The sequence below is a fragment of the Pleurodeles waltl genome, unplaced genomic scaffold (genome assembly GCF_031143425.1).
Source record: "Pleurodeles waltl isolate 20211129_DDA unplaced genomic scaffold, aPleWal1.hap1.20221129 scaffold_121, whole genome shotgun sequence".
NCBI lineage: Eukaryota > Metazoa > Chordata > Amphibia > Caudata > Salamandridae > Pleurodeles > Pleurodeles waltl.
The window spans coordinates 288,240-305,457 of record NW_027149827.1 but is presented as its reverse complement, the minus strand read 5'-3'; the positions used below and the strand labels follow the sequence as shown (position 1 = coordinate 305,457).

Sequence of the window (17,218 nt, the reverse complement as noted above, 5' to 3'; positions counted from 1 at the left end):
GGAGGGGACAGGCAGAGGGATGAAAGGAAAGGACTTTACTTTCCTGTCTCTGTAAGCATTTCTGCAGCCCGATCGCATCACCCACTAGGCAACGGGGATTTATTTTATTTTTTTCCTATATGTGAATAAGGGGAGTGGCCCCTTGGGCAAGGGCTGCTCCACAGGGGGGCTAATAATTATTAGGCTTTTTCTGCCCCCCAGGGCAGATCGGACTATTAGGATTAGGCCAATCTGCCCCCAGTGGGCAGAAACCACTAGACATCCGGGATTACTATTTATTTATTTTGGTTTGTTTTGGGGGGGGGCAGATCGGCCTTTACTGATTAGGCCGATCTGCCCCCGGGGGCTGGGGGAGAGTTGGGGGGTGAGGAGCAAAAGCTACTGGACACCAGGGATTTTTTTAGGTCGAGCATTGCAGCGCGCAAGCGCTGCTTTTCCAACGTGTTGGTGTTTATCTGGGCTTTTAACAACGCCCACCTCACGCCCATCACTATTACTCGTTTGTGGGCTTGCCCTTCAAAAATCCTTTGATTACATTGGTAAATGGTTTACCTTTTTCCGTCCTTGGGGAGGTTTTGTTACCGCCTTGGCCATCGCCCCTGTTATGTGGCTAATTGCTCTTTTGCCGATAAGTTTAGCTGCAAGTGGACTTCTTTTCCTTTTGTGTATCTCTTCACGCTGATGCTCATGGAGGCCATGGCGCTGTGAATTGGCTCCCTTATGTGAAAGTGTTAAACTTTTAATTTTCAATTTATGTGGCAAGAAAAGTCGGGTTAGGAGTTTATAACGCTAATAGCTCTAACTCGAGCGGATGCGAGACCCACTGCATTGCAAATGCTTTTTTTTTTTTTTTTTTATCACATTGGCATAAGGGGCGTGGCCCCTTTGGCAACGGTTGCTTCCCAGGGGGCAATTTTCCTTTTTTATTAGGCCTTTTCTGCCTCCCCAGGGGCAAAAGCCACTAGACACCAGTTTTTTTTTTTTTTTAATTTAGTCTCTCAAACCAACAAATGCAGCAGACTCATAAAATGTGCACCTATCCCTACATATCCCCAGTTAGGGCCTGGGCAAGATATTATATTGTTCTCTGTATGCACCTCAACCAAATACCTGCTGCTAAGGTGTAACCTTTTTTATGAAAAAAGGAAAAAACATTAAAAAAACATAATGGTGGTGCACCACTTTTTCAAATAAACAAATTTTATATTGAAGAGTCCAATTCCTTTGAAGTGTGATAAATCTTCTCTTTATTTTCTTCCTCTTTTTCTCAATAACATAAAATTGTGGTGACAACAGCCAACACGTTTCGTCCTTCAACATAGGACTTCTTCAGGGCTAATCCATTTCTGACTGGCTTGTTATTTTATTTATTTCCTCATACCCTTGGAGTCAGCTGTGACACATCTTCTTAGATCTCCAAGATCGTTGTGATCAAAAAGAGAACTCCTGTTATAAGCCAGTTGTCTTTCAATTTCCCCTATGTAGTCACCTTTTTTCATTATAACCACATTTGCTCCTTTATCCGCTTCGCGGATCACTATTGTGTGATCAGATCTTAGAGATGCAAGGGCCTTTCTTGCCAATACAGTTAGATTACCACTTTTATGCCACTTATCTGCCCTTTTGTCAAAACATTTATATAAATCTTTTGTGACCTAACTGGTAAAGAGATCAATGTTATGATGGGTTCTAGCAGGTATGTATTTAGAGCATGATTTCAATCCACTGTTCACGTCCAAATTTTCCTTAATACCTAGATGTGCCCTTAGGTCCTCAATGTCCATTTCCTTATCCTGCAAAGACATCATAAGTTGTAAATCATATAGAATTGAGACAAGATGTGTAGATGCCTGTGAATCCTCAGTAAATATCTTATCTGGCACTGTCTTAGGAGTAATCATTCCTTGTGAGGAATTAAAATAATCTTTCAATTTAAGCGGACGTGTAAATTTGAACAGATCTACAAAGACATTAACCCGACCATTCATTTGGGTGGGACAGAACCCCAGACCTTTACTAAGTACATCAGATTCTACTTTAAGAGGGCAGTCAGACAGGTTTACAACAACCAACTCACCCCCATTTATGACTTCTTCATGGGGTTTTGTGGAAGCTAGTTTTTTTTGGACCGTGTTCTGATCCCTGGTTTTCTAGTCCTTTGTTTCCATCGCTTCCCACCCCTTTTGGTCTTTGTTTTTTTCAGATCAGTTTTGTTCCTACCATAACCTTTTCATTACCACTAAAAAATTAGATGTGCCCTGAAGAGTAGATTTAGATTAACCAGTTTCATTTGATGTCATACTATTCAATGCAGTTACAGAACTCCCATTGGACAGATCAGTATCACTTAGATCCTCACCTGTGTCTGGCACCTTGACATTATATTTACAGGCAAAGGTATAAACCCTGCCTAATTTATAGTCCAGGTCATCTCTTAACTTTACGTAATTTCTTGTCACGTAAACAGATTTGGTAATCCTCCACTATTCTGTCTAAGATCTCATAGTTCTTTTTAATCAAATCTTTTTGAGAAACACTATCTATTTCTTTTTCCAATTTATCTATATCTGCTGGTTTTACCATCTTGAATCCTAGGTTGGCGGGGAACTCTGGGAGCATCTGAGTGGCCATGTCAGACAGGTGATGTCAGAGCCCCCTCCTGATAGGTGGCCACCCAGCTGGGTGACCAATCTCCCTATTTAGGGTCTCTTTTTTGGGTGGTTCCTCAGATTTGGCTTGCAAGATTCCAGCAGGACTCCTCTGCAACCTCCACTTCAACTCCTGACCAATGAAACTGCATTTGAACTCTTCAGGACCTGACAATATGCAACAAAGACGAAGACTTTGCTTGCAACATTGTTTACACTGCTCCTTCCAGCTTCTGCAACATTTCCCCAGTCGTCCATCCTCGAAGGACTGCCCGCCTTCAGTCTGCACAGGAAAGAAGAAGGAATCTCCCTTGGAATGACTAAGACACCCACCCCTCGCATCTGCAGGGGCCAACAGCAATGACGACCGGCTGCATGGATCCCCTCTCCTGCTGAACTGCGTGGATTCTATATCACAGGTGGTGGTCAGAAGTGGTCCCTTCAGTTCTCTCTACCACCTGTCCTACTGTTAGCCCTTGCCTTCCCACACAGGACAGTACCCCTGTGCACTGCATCTTTTGCAGCTGGCAAGGCTTGTTGGTACTTCCTCCAAGGGGTCTTCAGGCATCGTGTAGCCCAGCCCCAGCACTCCTTCCTGTGATTCACAGCTCAGTGATTGGCTTTCCTGCGGCGTGGGATCCCTTTTTGTAGCGCTGCGTGGGCTCCATTTGCAACTTGTGTGTCCCGTCCTGTGGTACTTCTGAGGGCCCCCTCTGGGTCCACCTCCTGGGTTGAGTCATCCTGGGCCTTGCTGGACCCCAGCAGCACCACTTTCCGCCAACCGCACATTTTACCTGTACAAAGGCTTGTTGTTGGAATCCGGACATGCACACCCAACTGCAAACTTCCTTCTGGCGTGGGACATCACTTGCATCCTCCAGGAAGTCGACTCAACTCCAGGGCTGCAGTGCTGACTTTTCTTCCCCACCGTCGACCAACGTCTGCTTCCTCAGCCTGGTGGGTAGGAACTCCTGCCCCCACTGAACTCAGCTGTGTCTTCTGGACTTGGTCCCCTCTTTCCACAGGCCTTCCTCTTCAGGAGTTCCCCTCTGGGTTTTGCAATTCTCTTCTTTTCTTCGGAGTGGGTGTTTTGGGGAAATTCTAGTAATTTACTCCTACCTTAAGGGTCACTGGTGGGTGTTGTGGTACTTACCTTTGTGCTTTCCTCATAACCCCAGCACTCCTCTACACACTCCACTTACCTAGGAGGGGGTCAGATTCTCGCATTCCCTGCTTTTAGTATATGGTTTGTGCTCTTCTGGAGTAAGAAGTAATGGTCCATCCTCATTTAAATGGAAGAGTAATCTGTTTTTCTCTGTAGTTTACACACAAGAAAGTGTTGCTAGAATGTGTGATGTTAAAAAGTGTGCATAGCCACAGATGTTAGCACTTATTTTTCAAGTGGTGTGCTGATAAAATTATATTTCACATTTTAATTCTGATCTCTATCACCCATTCTTTCTCTTCCTCTATTTAGAGCATGTTTATTACTACCATGGGAGGAAGATTAAGTGAACATTAAAAAGTCTCCATCTCCAGGATGGCAGCATAGCCATAACTGGTCATCCAAGAAAACACAGCCCACATGTCTGGTTGGCACTGAGGCACTCCAGGACGACTAGGGTAATCTCTCAATAAGTCTGAACTACTCCTGAAGATTTGAATGTGAAAAGTGAGCTTAGAGTCTCACCTAAAGACAATTCCATGGCTATCCATGCTAAGGTTCCTGACATTGAAGGCAGACATGTTGCAAAACCCCAGAAATGACAGTCCTAGCCTTTACACAACATTTGAAATACAGGACAGGGTGGACAAGAACTAAAATATACCAAGTAAAAGTAAGACATCACACTATGCATTTTTCAGCAAGTGACAAAACAGCTTCTGTTTTACATCAGTCTACAAACCTCCAGGATATTGAGAAAGGAAAGTTTACAGATATTAATAAAACATTGACATGCAATTATCAGGGCTACTGGCAGACTGATAAAAAAAAGTCAGAGTAAATTTGTGGGAGTGTTATTTTCAGCTGCTTGTAAATAGACATCCTCGTTTGGCAATAACTGACTACTCCAGGAATCTCTTCCCTATTGTTCTCCATCAATTGAAAAGGTAAGCACCAGCACCAGGGTCATGGCTGAGTAGCAGTCGAAAGCTGAGAATTAGGTGATTATCTGTACAACTACCACAGACCAGCAGTAGCAACTGAGCAAAGTAACAAGGAGGAACAAGCATTATGTGGGGCTAGTGAACGATGAAACCATGTGTATAAGGACTCAGGACTGACAGTATTTTTGACACCTGCTCAGCATGACTGCCTACAAGTTGTGAATATTGCCTGAGAGAAGTCACATCTAAAAAAGGTCTGGTTCTCGGGGTACATGCCCAGCTGGATAACATTTTCTCATGTCTCATTTCTCAGGTAACTAATTATTGTAACCAATTAGCACCATCATCACAGATGAACACAGCATAGAACCATGGGAAAAGGTTATAGAACTGACTTTTGACACACCTCGAATGGAATCAGTCTCTTGATCACAATGAATTAATTCTCACAGGATCTAGAGGTTAAGCTAATTTACTCAACACACTGGAAAAGCTGTTGAGCACACGTGTTTCCACAAGGTATTCAAAACTGTCAACGATTCACCCTTCAAGTCATGAGAATTCCACAACAATCTGTAGAACCTAGACATTTACCCTCACCAGATCTAGTGTCAATGGAGAAGTAGAAAGGATAAAGCACAATATCAATTAATTGCTTCATAAATTCCTGAATTAATCTCAGTCACTTGTATTTAGTCTGTAGACCTTTTCATTCAATTTCTTGTTCATTGTGTCACTACAGAGAGGGACCAAACATTATGAAATTGGTCTAGGTCCAGTAGGACACAACTCAACCATTCCTACTATGCGACAATCCCTCTTTCTATGGGAACACAAGCAACCTCTGCCCTTGCGGTCTTGTTGGCCCTCATCCGTGAAATGCAGATTGAGTCCGATAGCATAGCCAGCTAAGGAACCAATATTTATGCTCACTCCAAAACCTAAAAAGGCATTTAATTTGAATACTGCATACTAAAAGACTTGATATGAATAAAGCCCCGCCTTCCAGGCAATGAACGGAGTCTCCTTGACTGTGTTGCTCACAAATCTGTGCCATCAGTTTCCCACCCTTGTCAGAATTCAAACTATATCTAAAAATGTAATGTGTTCCAATTTTATCAACTAGCTTAGTCAGTTTCCTTCAAGGGTACCCATATTCATCGCTAGAGAACGATACCTTAAAATTAAAAAACAAGTGGGCAGTGTGGTAGCAAAATATGTGTAAACATTGGCACCGAAAAAGAGTTATGTGAGCAAAATTGAAGTGTCCATAGAATACACTAGTAAGGTATCTGTGCATGCACAAACCTGACACAATACATTCGTTTTTTCTCTTAGAAAGGTTTTGTATTCTGTACTGTTGAGCTGTTGTCAGATACACCCTTCCAAATGTAGAGTTCCTGAATATGTATGTATTTATGTTTATATGTAATATGACCAAAAGGCAACTTAGTGCTGTAGAGGGCCAAAGGCAAAAATACAGTCAACAGAGGATTAAAGAGGTAATTGGGTCCTGGGTACAGAAGTGGACAGTTACTGCATCATAATGTAATGTTCTTTAAAGACGTGAATTTTCAGCTCTTTTCTAGGTCACAACGGGGGTCAGGCCGTCGCCAATGTAGAGGTCCAACCGTCACATTATGACCGGAGCTGTAGCGCCCCAGTTCGGCTGACAGCACCTCCCCTTTACTGCTACAGGACAGACTGGAAGTGCTAGTGGTCCTAACCCAGCAGGGCAGCTTTCCGCCAGTGGTTTCATGGCTGTAGCACCACCATGAAACTGCTGGTGGAGACAGGGTACAGGGAGACCCTGCACTGCCCATACACTTAGCATGGGTGGCGCAGGGGCCCCGCTGGCCAGTCCCATCGCAAAGTTTACTGTTTTCCTTGAAGACAGTGAACTTTGCAACAGGTGCTGCTGCACCCTACGCACTACAGCATTGCTACCGGCTCTATTAGGAGCTAGCGACAATGCTGTAGGCCATTTCCTGCTGGGCCAGCGGCCAAAACACTGTTTCTGCCCGCTGACCCAGCGGAAAAGTCATAATGGGGCAGACGGGGAGGCAGCTGCACTGGCAGAAACCTACCCGTTGGAACTTCGGTGCACGGGCTTTTCCGTCTGCCAAAGTCATAATCGACCTCTTTATGTCTATACTGGTGAAATGTTTCAAGTATAGTTGTGTCATGTCAGCATATTGGTCAATTTTAGTGTGGTCATCAGAGAGTAGAGCCCCAAGGACAAGAAGCAATCCTAGGGAATTCAGCTTGGTGATAAGGATCTTTTGGTTCCTGCTGGTGTCCACGTGAATAAAATTGGTTCTGTTTGTATAGGCAGGAGTACCAGTTAAGATCTTGCCCTTTTCACCCCAATCCCTTCAAGTGCAGACAAATGCACATGCTTACTGTTCAAGCAGGCACTGTAGGGCTACCAGGGGGATGGAAAGGGTTCTTTAGAATATGGCCAACTATATCACTCTACTGTGTAGCACTGTACCTGACCACTTTAGCAATATATATATTTAAACAATTATAAGAATTATTGAGGAGGATTAATAGCAAAAATTACAATGTAGTATGCTAAGGTACGCCAAGTGAGACTGAAGCAAAAATGAAGATAATACTGCACTACAAAGCATAATGCAAAGGAACAACTTAATTTACTGATCAAAGACAGCAGAGCAAGCATTCTGGAGCAATGAAGCAGCATTTATGGGAGCTTACTAAACTCATTGTCGGTTAAAAAAAAGTATCAACAGGGCCAAATTCATTGACCAGTAGATGCAGCCATAGTTTGCAAGGCCTACCTCAGCCAATTGGTATGTTGACCTAGAAACAGACGTGCTAGCATCTAAATATTCTTAAAGTATAGAAAGCCTCAAAGATGCCCTCCTGGCATGCGTGCCTATGTAGGAGAAACAACCTTGGAATGGTTAATGATTTATAACAGCCGCTTGTCGATACAGCAGCAGCCGGCCCTCAGAGCATGCCCTGGCCTGGGGGGCATGCTGGTGCTGATAGTATGTTGGGGGAATGGAGGAGATGGATTTAAATAAAATAGGCTGGGGAGGAGAGACGAGAATAGACAGAGAGGGAGAGAGTAAACTCATATGCAATGCAAAGTGTAACATCAGCAGTGGAAAGATACGTGCCTTCAAATTAGAACACACTGAGACTGAAACTCTACTTGGGTGGGACAAACAAGAATAGGGAGTAAACTCATTAAATGAGGAACCGGTTAAGTAGGAAAGACAAGAAAGTCGCCCAATCATGAGCATACAGCTAACCAAAGCCCCCGTTGTGTATTTTGCACAACACACAATAAGCCATTAACAGCACACAGGTACACCTATCTGTTCGCATGGGCTAAAACGTAAGCACTGCATAATTTAAACAGAAAGCACCATAACAGTCCCTAATAAACTAACGTTTTTAGTTCTAATTCAAGGAGTTCATGCTATGCAAGAACTCACCTTGCTGCACCTGTTGTGCACGACGTTGCAAAAAGGTCAATAGGTGGCGATGTAGTAACCGATTTTGCTGGGGTTGTACTGGGTGACGTAACTGTTGTAGCTGGAGCAGCCTAATGAATACAAATAGCAAATGGTTAAATGGAAAAATAGAAGAAAACCTACGTGAAAAATATGAAAAATAAATGCGAAAGACACTTTGTATCATAGTACAGCCACGTTAGCTCACATTTTTGCTTCTTAAAGTCCTGAATTTTTTTTACAAACAGCAGTAAATCACCGACTGAATATGAAAGTGTGACAGCTGAATGACCTGGCAGTCATACGTTCATTTTCAAACTGTCTAGGGTGCCTGGTGCGTATTTTCAAAATATACTGTGTTTTTGCATCTCCTATAAAACACTCCAGGTAGCGGGGTGCCATTTTTGATTCTGGCACTTCAGACTACCTCAGACCTCATCCAATTTACATTGTAAGCTTCCAACACTTTTGAATACCCTATTTTCCTACAGTGACATCCCAATGGGAATGCAGCTCCGGCCGGTGTGAATTTATTTCTCAATGGTGGCGTTTTACCAACGAGAGTTCAATTAATCGATCAATCAATCAAAACTAAAGAGAATTATCTGGCAGAGAGCATTCAAATAGTTGTCTCCCCTTCGGTAACGGGTGGTATCTTAAAACGGACGGTTTCAGCAGAACGGATAAAGGAAAGGTATGGCCGACACATTTATCTGCTTCCCCTTGCTCTCTCCTAGTCTTCCTGTGAGCTCTCTCAATCTTTCCCTTGCAGTCTATTGTTCAAGAGTTGAAAAGGCCTATAACAAGTGAACACCCCGTTTTGATTTCCCATGGCTGAAGCATGAACAATCGAGTCAGACTGCAAAGTATTAAAGAAAATCTCAGAAGGCAACCGGAACTAAGCAGGTCATACAAAGTATGTTAACTTTGCAAATATGTTAATTGTGTTCATTGAAATATATGGTGGCAATTTTGAGTTGATTAAAAACTATTCAGGCAGCATGGGCCCTAAAACGTATTTATCGTAATTCATCTAACTGATAAAAATGTTACATGAATCTCAGTAGGAAATCCCTCCCAACCCATCGCACAATGTAACAGTGATTTCCTAGGTAGATATTTGAGCTTTCTTGCAGTGGAAAAATATTCAAAATCTTTCCTAAAAACTTGGTTTGGAAAGAAACCTATGTATGGAAAATACTACTTACCTGTAACAATAGCTTGTAGTGGTGTAGATAACATGCTGAGCACACTCTTGCCTTGGACTGTTGGTGTGGAAGTTGCAAGTTGTTTGTCCTTGAAGAAGAGGTTTCTGTTTCAAGGTGACCCATACCACCTCCCTAGAAGCTCACAATGCACCAGAACATATACTGTCATAGATTGTTATATACTGCTGGTGAGAACAAGTGAGCGTAGAGATGCAAAGCTGTAAAGTCAAAAGTCCTATTGAAAGCTTACATCCAGGAATATGGGAGAGCACATGAACCTAGAGCTCCACAAGCAGGAAACCAGATTTTACAGGTAAGCAATGTTTCTCGTTTGCTGCATGTGCGGTTGTATATCTCATGCTCAGAACAGACTGAAAAATAGTACCCATTTCCCTAAAGAGGTAATGAAAGATGTTCAGAACAAAATTAGAAGTTACACTATGTGCAATTTGGGCTCCCTTCGGGCAGGAATGGGGACCACTGTAATTCTTACTGAATGTGCGAAAAGCAGATCATGTTGTAACTTTACAGATGGCTGAGGGCGATGTGTTGCTTAGGAAAGCCGGTGTGGCTTCCTTCCTACAAGCAGTCTCTGTCCTAGGCAAAGAGTGCTGGCTTAACATATCTGAATGTATTCGACAATCTACATGAAAAGGCTGGTCTTCGAAACTGGTTTTCCAAAACTGAGGTTGGTGAACAGGGGCAAAGAGCGTTTTGGTATCCAAATAGATTTGGAAAGAACAATGTACTACTTAAGGGCTCTTTTAACGACGAAAGTGTGTAAAGCTGGTTCTTTAACTGACCATTGTTGGAAAAAAAGAGTTAATCAATGGTTTGATTAGGTGAGATAGAATTTGACAGAAAACAACAGTGTGTTATGAGGATAAGCCAGTCTTTATGCACTTGGATAAATGACCCCTCAATTCTTAGAGTTTAAAGTTCACATATACTATGGAGGGAAGTGATCACAATGGGGACTCCACTTTCCAGGAGAGGAACTATAGTGGACAAGTGTGTAGTGTCTCAAATGGGGCTCTTATAAGCTGAGTGAGTTTAAATTTCAGGTCCCATGAAGGGGGCAGTGGTGTTCCTAGTGAGGTAGTACAAGTTTTTTTTTTAATGTGCAATTTCAGGTGCAACATATTTTTGCAAATTAATGATTTTCATGACATATCTGGTTGTAACTGATGAACTAATGATGCTGCACTTAAAATGATTTTATTACTTTGCTTAGAAGTGTGATTATTAATGTTGTGTACTTATGCCACATTTTCATGTGAGATACCATTCATTTAATATGGATGCAGTTTTCGATGTCCTGCTCATCGCCCCTACCAATCAGTGGCCCACTGCAAGTTTTTCCACAGTTTCCATGGAGCACAGAATGCTAGGACACAAAAGGACAATGTATTAGAAACATGTATTGTGAATTAAACTTTTAAGGTGTACATGATAAATCATACTGAAGGTTTTCTGCTGGAAATTCTGATGAGTTTTTTTTTCAAACTTCGTTAATTGGTATTTTGCAAATTATGTACAACTCTTGGATTGGAGTAGTATCTCCTGTTGCATGGTAAATGCGAAAGTTCCGACATTTCAGCTGGTCCCGATCAATGTTATTACAGTTCTATCGCGACCCCTCTGGGTTTACTGATGGCATCCAGTATATTCAGTATATAAATCTTCATTCGCATAGTCTTGCAACAACTACCCCACTTTAGTTAGTAGTCATGCACTATCATCCTTAATATTACCATTCACACCATTAACACAACAAAAGGCAACATTCAACAATGCGCTGGAGAGGCTGTTCCATGCTGTGGTGTAAATGAGGTATTCAAGACTAGCCGGGATATCTGAGTTGGGAGATCAGTATCCTTACAGAGACCCCTATCTCTCCCCAGTAGAGGAGTACAGTTCCCCCCGACTGGCTATAGATGTTGTCTAGGGTTTACTGGTTGAGGCAGTATAGATGTTGTGATGTCAAAGCTGTGGCCCCTGTCCATCTACCTCCAGTAATGCACACCAAGTGATCTCTGCTTAATGACATGGGTTACATCACTTCCCCTATATTCCATCAATTTAGGGATGGAGCCCACTTCTAGCAAGGCACAACCTCCTCGGCTTCCAGGTCCCCACCTACCCCCGTCTCTGTGTCTCCCATGCCTCCAGCACCCCGGCCCACGAGGGAGCAATAGGACTTGCATGCACTCCCCGAGCCTCCTCTCTCCACAGCGTAAGCAGCTCAGCCTGTGCCCAGACTGATACATCTTGTCTCCAGTCCACCAGGTCCGGGCCCGTAGGTGATTTCCAGGCCATGGCAATCTGACACCTGAGCAGCACCACGGCTAGGTCCAAGAACCTGCTGCCAACCTTCCTAGAGGTGGGTCTGGAGTATAGCCTCAGTAGGCAGAGGGAAGGATCCAGCTCCAGCCGCTCGTCTAGGACCCTCCACAAAGCTCCCAATGCCCCCTGCCAGCACCGTTGTATCTCGGGTCACCCCCATGTCATGTGGTCAAAATCTGAATCTAAAGTATTGCACCTGGGGAATTCCCTGGGTTCGCCACCATATATTACCCTGAGTCTATGTGGAGTGAGATATGTTCTGTGTATATAATTATATTGGATGTAGCGGAGACGTGTGTTATGCGATGCCCTACAGGGTTTGCCAGCACTTTCTGCCACTCTGTGCCCATTATCTCCTTGCCCAGTGTCCCTTTCCATTTCACTCTTAATGCCTGCAAAGACTTCAGGGTCATCTCGCTATGGGCTCTATAGAGCCTGGTCACCGAATGGGCACCCTCTCCCATTGTCAATAAGAGTTGGAGTATTTTATGCACCTCTGGTTCTGCGTTCACTGTGAGCCAGAGTCCCCTTATAGCATGCGTCAGCGTCTGGTACAAGAGAAGTTGCCCCCCTGGGACTGCACTCTCCTCAACCAAATCCATGAATGGCCATAGGACCCCTTCCCGGAAACAATCCCCCAGTGTCGTCAACCCTGCCCAGATCCAGGTCCTCATTTGGCTCCTCAAGAAATTGTGAGTCGATGTCCCCAAGGGTATCCCCGTCAGTTGTATTTCAGGGTAGTAGGCAACAGTCACACCCGTACATCTCAGGCACCATCTCCAGCAGGACAGGGCCACTGTCAGCACGCCATTTCGTGCCGGTAGGGTGATCTGGGGGCTGAGCATCCGCTCTAGAAACAGATCTACTCTGACATGGCCCCGGTCTGTGGTCAAGTATAACCGATTCCCGCCCACGGGCCATCTGGCTACCCACTGAAGCTGGCTCGACAGGTAATATAATTCAAAATCCGTACTCCCAATCCACCTCCATCAGTGGGGCAGCTGAGATTAAGAGATGTTCGCTGTCAGCTCCCGTCCCATAGGAGCTCCCTGAGGAGCGCATCTAATTCTTTAAACCAGCTCACTGGTATATTCACTGGGATATGAGCTATTGTTTGAGAAATGTTTCATATTATGAGGTCCATCTCCGGAGTGCAGTGACTGAGGAAGCAAGCAGAAGATTTCTCTTACCTTAAGAAATGGGTTTGTCCTCAGATGGATTCATTAATAAGATGATTTTGATTTGTCAATGTAATCTAACCATGATCATAAGATGCTGAAATTGTGGTTTTGCTAGCTGCTATACTCAGATTGTGCATAAACGCTCCTGGAGTTGAAGGACTGGGGGCAGCATCTTCTTTTCCCCCTTAGAATCAGTCTGGTTATTTTGAGACTTCCTTTTACTCACTTAGGATGATGTCAGTACTCTTTATGAGTTTCATACCTAGTATTTGGAGACATTAAATTGCTGAACTAAGGATTTTTATGATGAGACTGTAGTTATGTATACTGTATCTGAGCCTTTATGGCAAGCAATGCATTTTTTCCTGTATCGTTCAATTAATATGGTGCATAGAATCTTTTAAAGTCAATTCTGACCTAGAACTCATGATTTTGAGTGGTCTCGGTTTCTAATTTCAGATTCTACTCAGCGGAATAATTGATAGACTGAAAGATAGGGGTGTTTCCTCCTGCTAGATCAACGAGAAATCCTGGAGCCGAATTGCCCAAGGTAAACACTGTGCTAGGGTGGCTACTGGGGTTTAGGAAATTACTGGGGTTAGGCTCCCACAGGATAACTCTTTTTACCCCTTCCATAAAAGCTTTAGGATCTGAGATTTAAAAGGTAGGGTGGTGTTCCCTATTCTGTAAATAAGCAGCTAAGGGCTTTGTGTACCTGTTTGACCTGTCATCCTTGGCATGGTTTCCTCCTAACCTTTAGCCCTCCAGTTTGGCCGAATCATTTTTGCTTGCTTTAGGAATATGTACACTTTACCATTGCTAACCAGTGCTAATGGGCTTGTGCTCTCTGCTCAAAACATGGTAACACTGTGTTACATCCTGTAGGAAAATGCCACTGTTGGCATGGTCACCCCCCACCTTTTGCTTAGTGTTGATGCCAGCTTTGATTGGAAGTGTGCTGGGACCCTGCTAACCAGGCCCCAGCGTCTGTGTTCTTTCCCTAAAACTGTACCTTTGGTTCCACAATTTGCACAGCCCTGGAACACAGTTAAGTCCCTTGTGAAAAGGTAGCCCTTGTACCAAGGGTCCTGTGGCTAGGGAAGGTCCCTAATGGCTGCAGTATGTATTATGCCACCAAATGGGACCCGTAGCTCAGTACATGCACACTGCCTTGCAGCTTGGGTGTGCTAGTGGGGAGAAAAGACAAAGTCGACATGACACTCCCCTCAGAGAGCCATGTCCACCAACCCCGGCCTGTGGCATAGGTAAGTTACCTCTCTAGCAGGCCTTATAGCCCTAAGGCAGGGTGCACTATACCACAGATGAGGGCATAGCTGTATTAGCACTATGCCCCTACAGTGTCTAAGTCAATTCCTTAGACATTGTAAGTGCAGGGTAGCCATACTGAGTATATGGTCTGGGAGTGTCATTACGAACCCCACAGCACCATAATGGCTACACTGAATACTTGGAGGTTTGTTATCAAACTTCTCAGCACAATAAACCCACACTGATGCCAGAGTGGGATTTATTGAAAAATGAACACAAAGGGCATCTTAGAGATGCCACCTGTAAGTTAACCCTACTGCTAGTGTAAGGCTATGTAACGTCTATGCCAGCCTGCTACTTCTAGACGAGTTTCTGACCACATAGGGTGAGTGGCTTTGTGCACTCTGTGGTCAGAAACAAAGCCTGTCCTGGGTGGAGGTGCTTCACACCTCCTGCTGCAGGAGCTGTAACACCTGGCAGTGAGCCTCAAAGGCTCAAGCCTGGTGCTACAGTGCCCCAAAGCACTCCAGCCAGTGGAGATGCCCGCCCCCCACCGGACAAGTCGCCACTTTTGGTGGCAAGTCCAGAAGGAAAATGAGAAAAACAAGGAGGAGTCATCCCCTCAGCCAGGACCACCCCTAAGGTGTCCAGAGCTGAAGTGACCCCCCTACATGAGGAATCCTCCATCTTGATTTGGAGGATTAGGACCAATAGGGATAGGGATGTGGCCCCCTCCCCAGAGGGAGTGGGCACAAGGAGGGTGTAGCCACCCTCAGGAACAGTATCCATTGGCTACTACCCCCTGACCCTAAACACACCCCTAAATTTAGTATTTAGGGGTGACCCTGAACCCAGTTCTTCAAATTTCCTGACGACCTCAAGAAAGAAGGACTGCTGCGCCCAAAAGCCCACAAAGAAGAGAAGGAAACAACTGACTTGTTCCCAGCCCTACCAGCCCGTCTCCTGCTTTAAAAAGCTGCAAAAGAATAAGCAACGTGTTCTGCAAGACCAGCGACTCCTGAAAAGCCTCCAGGGGACTGCCTTCATCACCGAGGACCAAGAAACTCCAATGGACAGCGGACCGGACCAACAAGAAGACCAAGAAACCATCTTTAAAGGACTCCCACCTGACTCCAAAGGCGTGAGTCCCCAACTTCTGTACACCCTACGTCCCTGGCATGTGTCCCGAGAAACCAACTAGCCAAAGAGGATCCCCAGGCGATTCTGACTATGTGTCCACCCTGGGCTGACCTCTCCAAACCTCCACGACGATGCCTGCAGAGGGAATCCCTAGGACTGCCCTGACCGCTACTGCCCGGGACAAAGATATCCATCACCTGGAGAAGCACTGTACCCACAGCCTCCAGGCCCGAGAGAAACTGACCACCAGTGCAGCAACAACTAGCAGGCGGCCCTCACCCTTGCCCAGTCAGTGGCTTGCCCGAGAAGCACCCTGTGACCTGCCTGCAGCGTCTAAAGGACCCCCCATGTCCCTCCATAGAGTTCTATTGAGAACCCGACATCCTGTTTGCACACTGCACCCAGCCACCCCAAATAATATTTTTCTATATAAAAACCTACTCGTCTGGAGTTAAGTCATTGAGTGTGTGTTTTTACTTATTGCTTGCGTGTGTACAACAAATATTTAACACTACTCTCTGATAAGCCTAACTGCTTGACCACAATACCACAAATAGAGCATTAGTATTTTCTATTATTGCGGGAATCCTGGACCCTGTGCAAAATATATCTCATTTTGATATAGTATATACAGAGCCAGCTTCCTACACATCCAATTAGCATATTTAAAAGACTTGAGGTCCCTAGCAAAGTGCACCACCTGTGCCCAGGGCCTGTAAACAAAATGCTACTAGTAGGCCTGGCACACTGGTTGTGTGAACCTCTAAAGTAGCACTTGAACCATGTCTCAGGTCTGTTTTGCCAGGCCCAAACCTTCCTTTTAAATACATATGGAACTCCAAGGATGGGCCTTGATACCCAGAGGTCAGGGACAACTGTATTTAAAAAGGAGGAGCACGTAATTTTTAGTTTTACATGCCCTGGTAAAGAAAACCTCTTAAATTTGTTTTTCCCTACTGCAAGGTCTACCTCTCCCAAATGATAACACAGTTGTTACCTCATAACATGTAATAAGCTGTAACTTCCAAATGGGAACAGGCAACTCATTCCTGTTGGATGTTTTTGGAATTGTAATGGAAAATCCTAACTTATGGTGAAGTTGGATTTTATATTACAGTTTTGAAAATGCCACTTTTATAACGTTGGCATTTTCCTGCCTTAATTATTATGTGCCTGCAGCCTGTCTCTAGGACAAATTACTGGGTGTATGCAGGAAGCTGGCCTGGTGTGTGGTGTCTAGAAGCCAGGCTCTCTAGAGGTAGTTATGGAGAGCAGCCAAGGCATATCTAGGAGACAAGCAAAGCTCATGTAATATCACTACAGTCACACAGTACTTACACACAAGAAAGAAAACATTTGGTTGTACAAAAATAAAGGTACCTTATTTTAGGAACACAATATCAGAAAAGACTAGAGGAAACCCTCCAATATGCTAATCCTATGCTTGAAAACTTTGCTAGATAAACAGACATTTGAGGTGCAAATCTAGAGTGTTGCTGGTGTTGCAGAGTGCTCCTTACTAGAGCTGCTCTCCACCTGAACTTGGGAACTACCCAGAGTTCTCTATTCTTTTTTGCATAATTTATGCATCACTCTCACCCTGAAAGGGATTTGTTTTGACTTATACTGGATGCTCCCTTGTGTCTGGACAAAGCTAAACGTCTCTGATGAGCTCTAATGAGAGCGAAACACGTGTCCAGGGTTGCTTTTACTCATTCCAGGTTGGCTTGGACGGTATTTTACCAGTCGAAAGCTGTAATACTGTGCCTGGAGTGGTAAATGGCTTTTGTCATTTTACAGCTCGGCAAGGTTGACACTGTGTCGAACCT

General features: G+C 44.3%; 1 protein-coding gene across 1 annotated transcript in view; it reads right to left on the bottom strand.

Annotated features, from left to right (window-relative positions):
* Positions 1-17,218, bottom strand: part of LOC138273925 (clathrin coat assembly protein AP180-like) — a 105,749-nt gene that overhangs the window by 13,171 nt on the left and 75,360 nt on the right. The window contains exon 3 of the mRNA XM_069218911.1: positions 8,228-8,337. Coding sequence (XP_069075012.1) covers positions 8,228-8,337 — 110 coding nt within the window. The remainder of the gene's footprint in view (positions 1-8,227; positions 8,338-17,218) is intronic.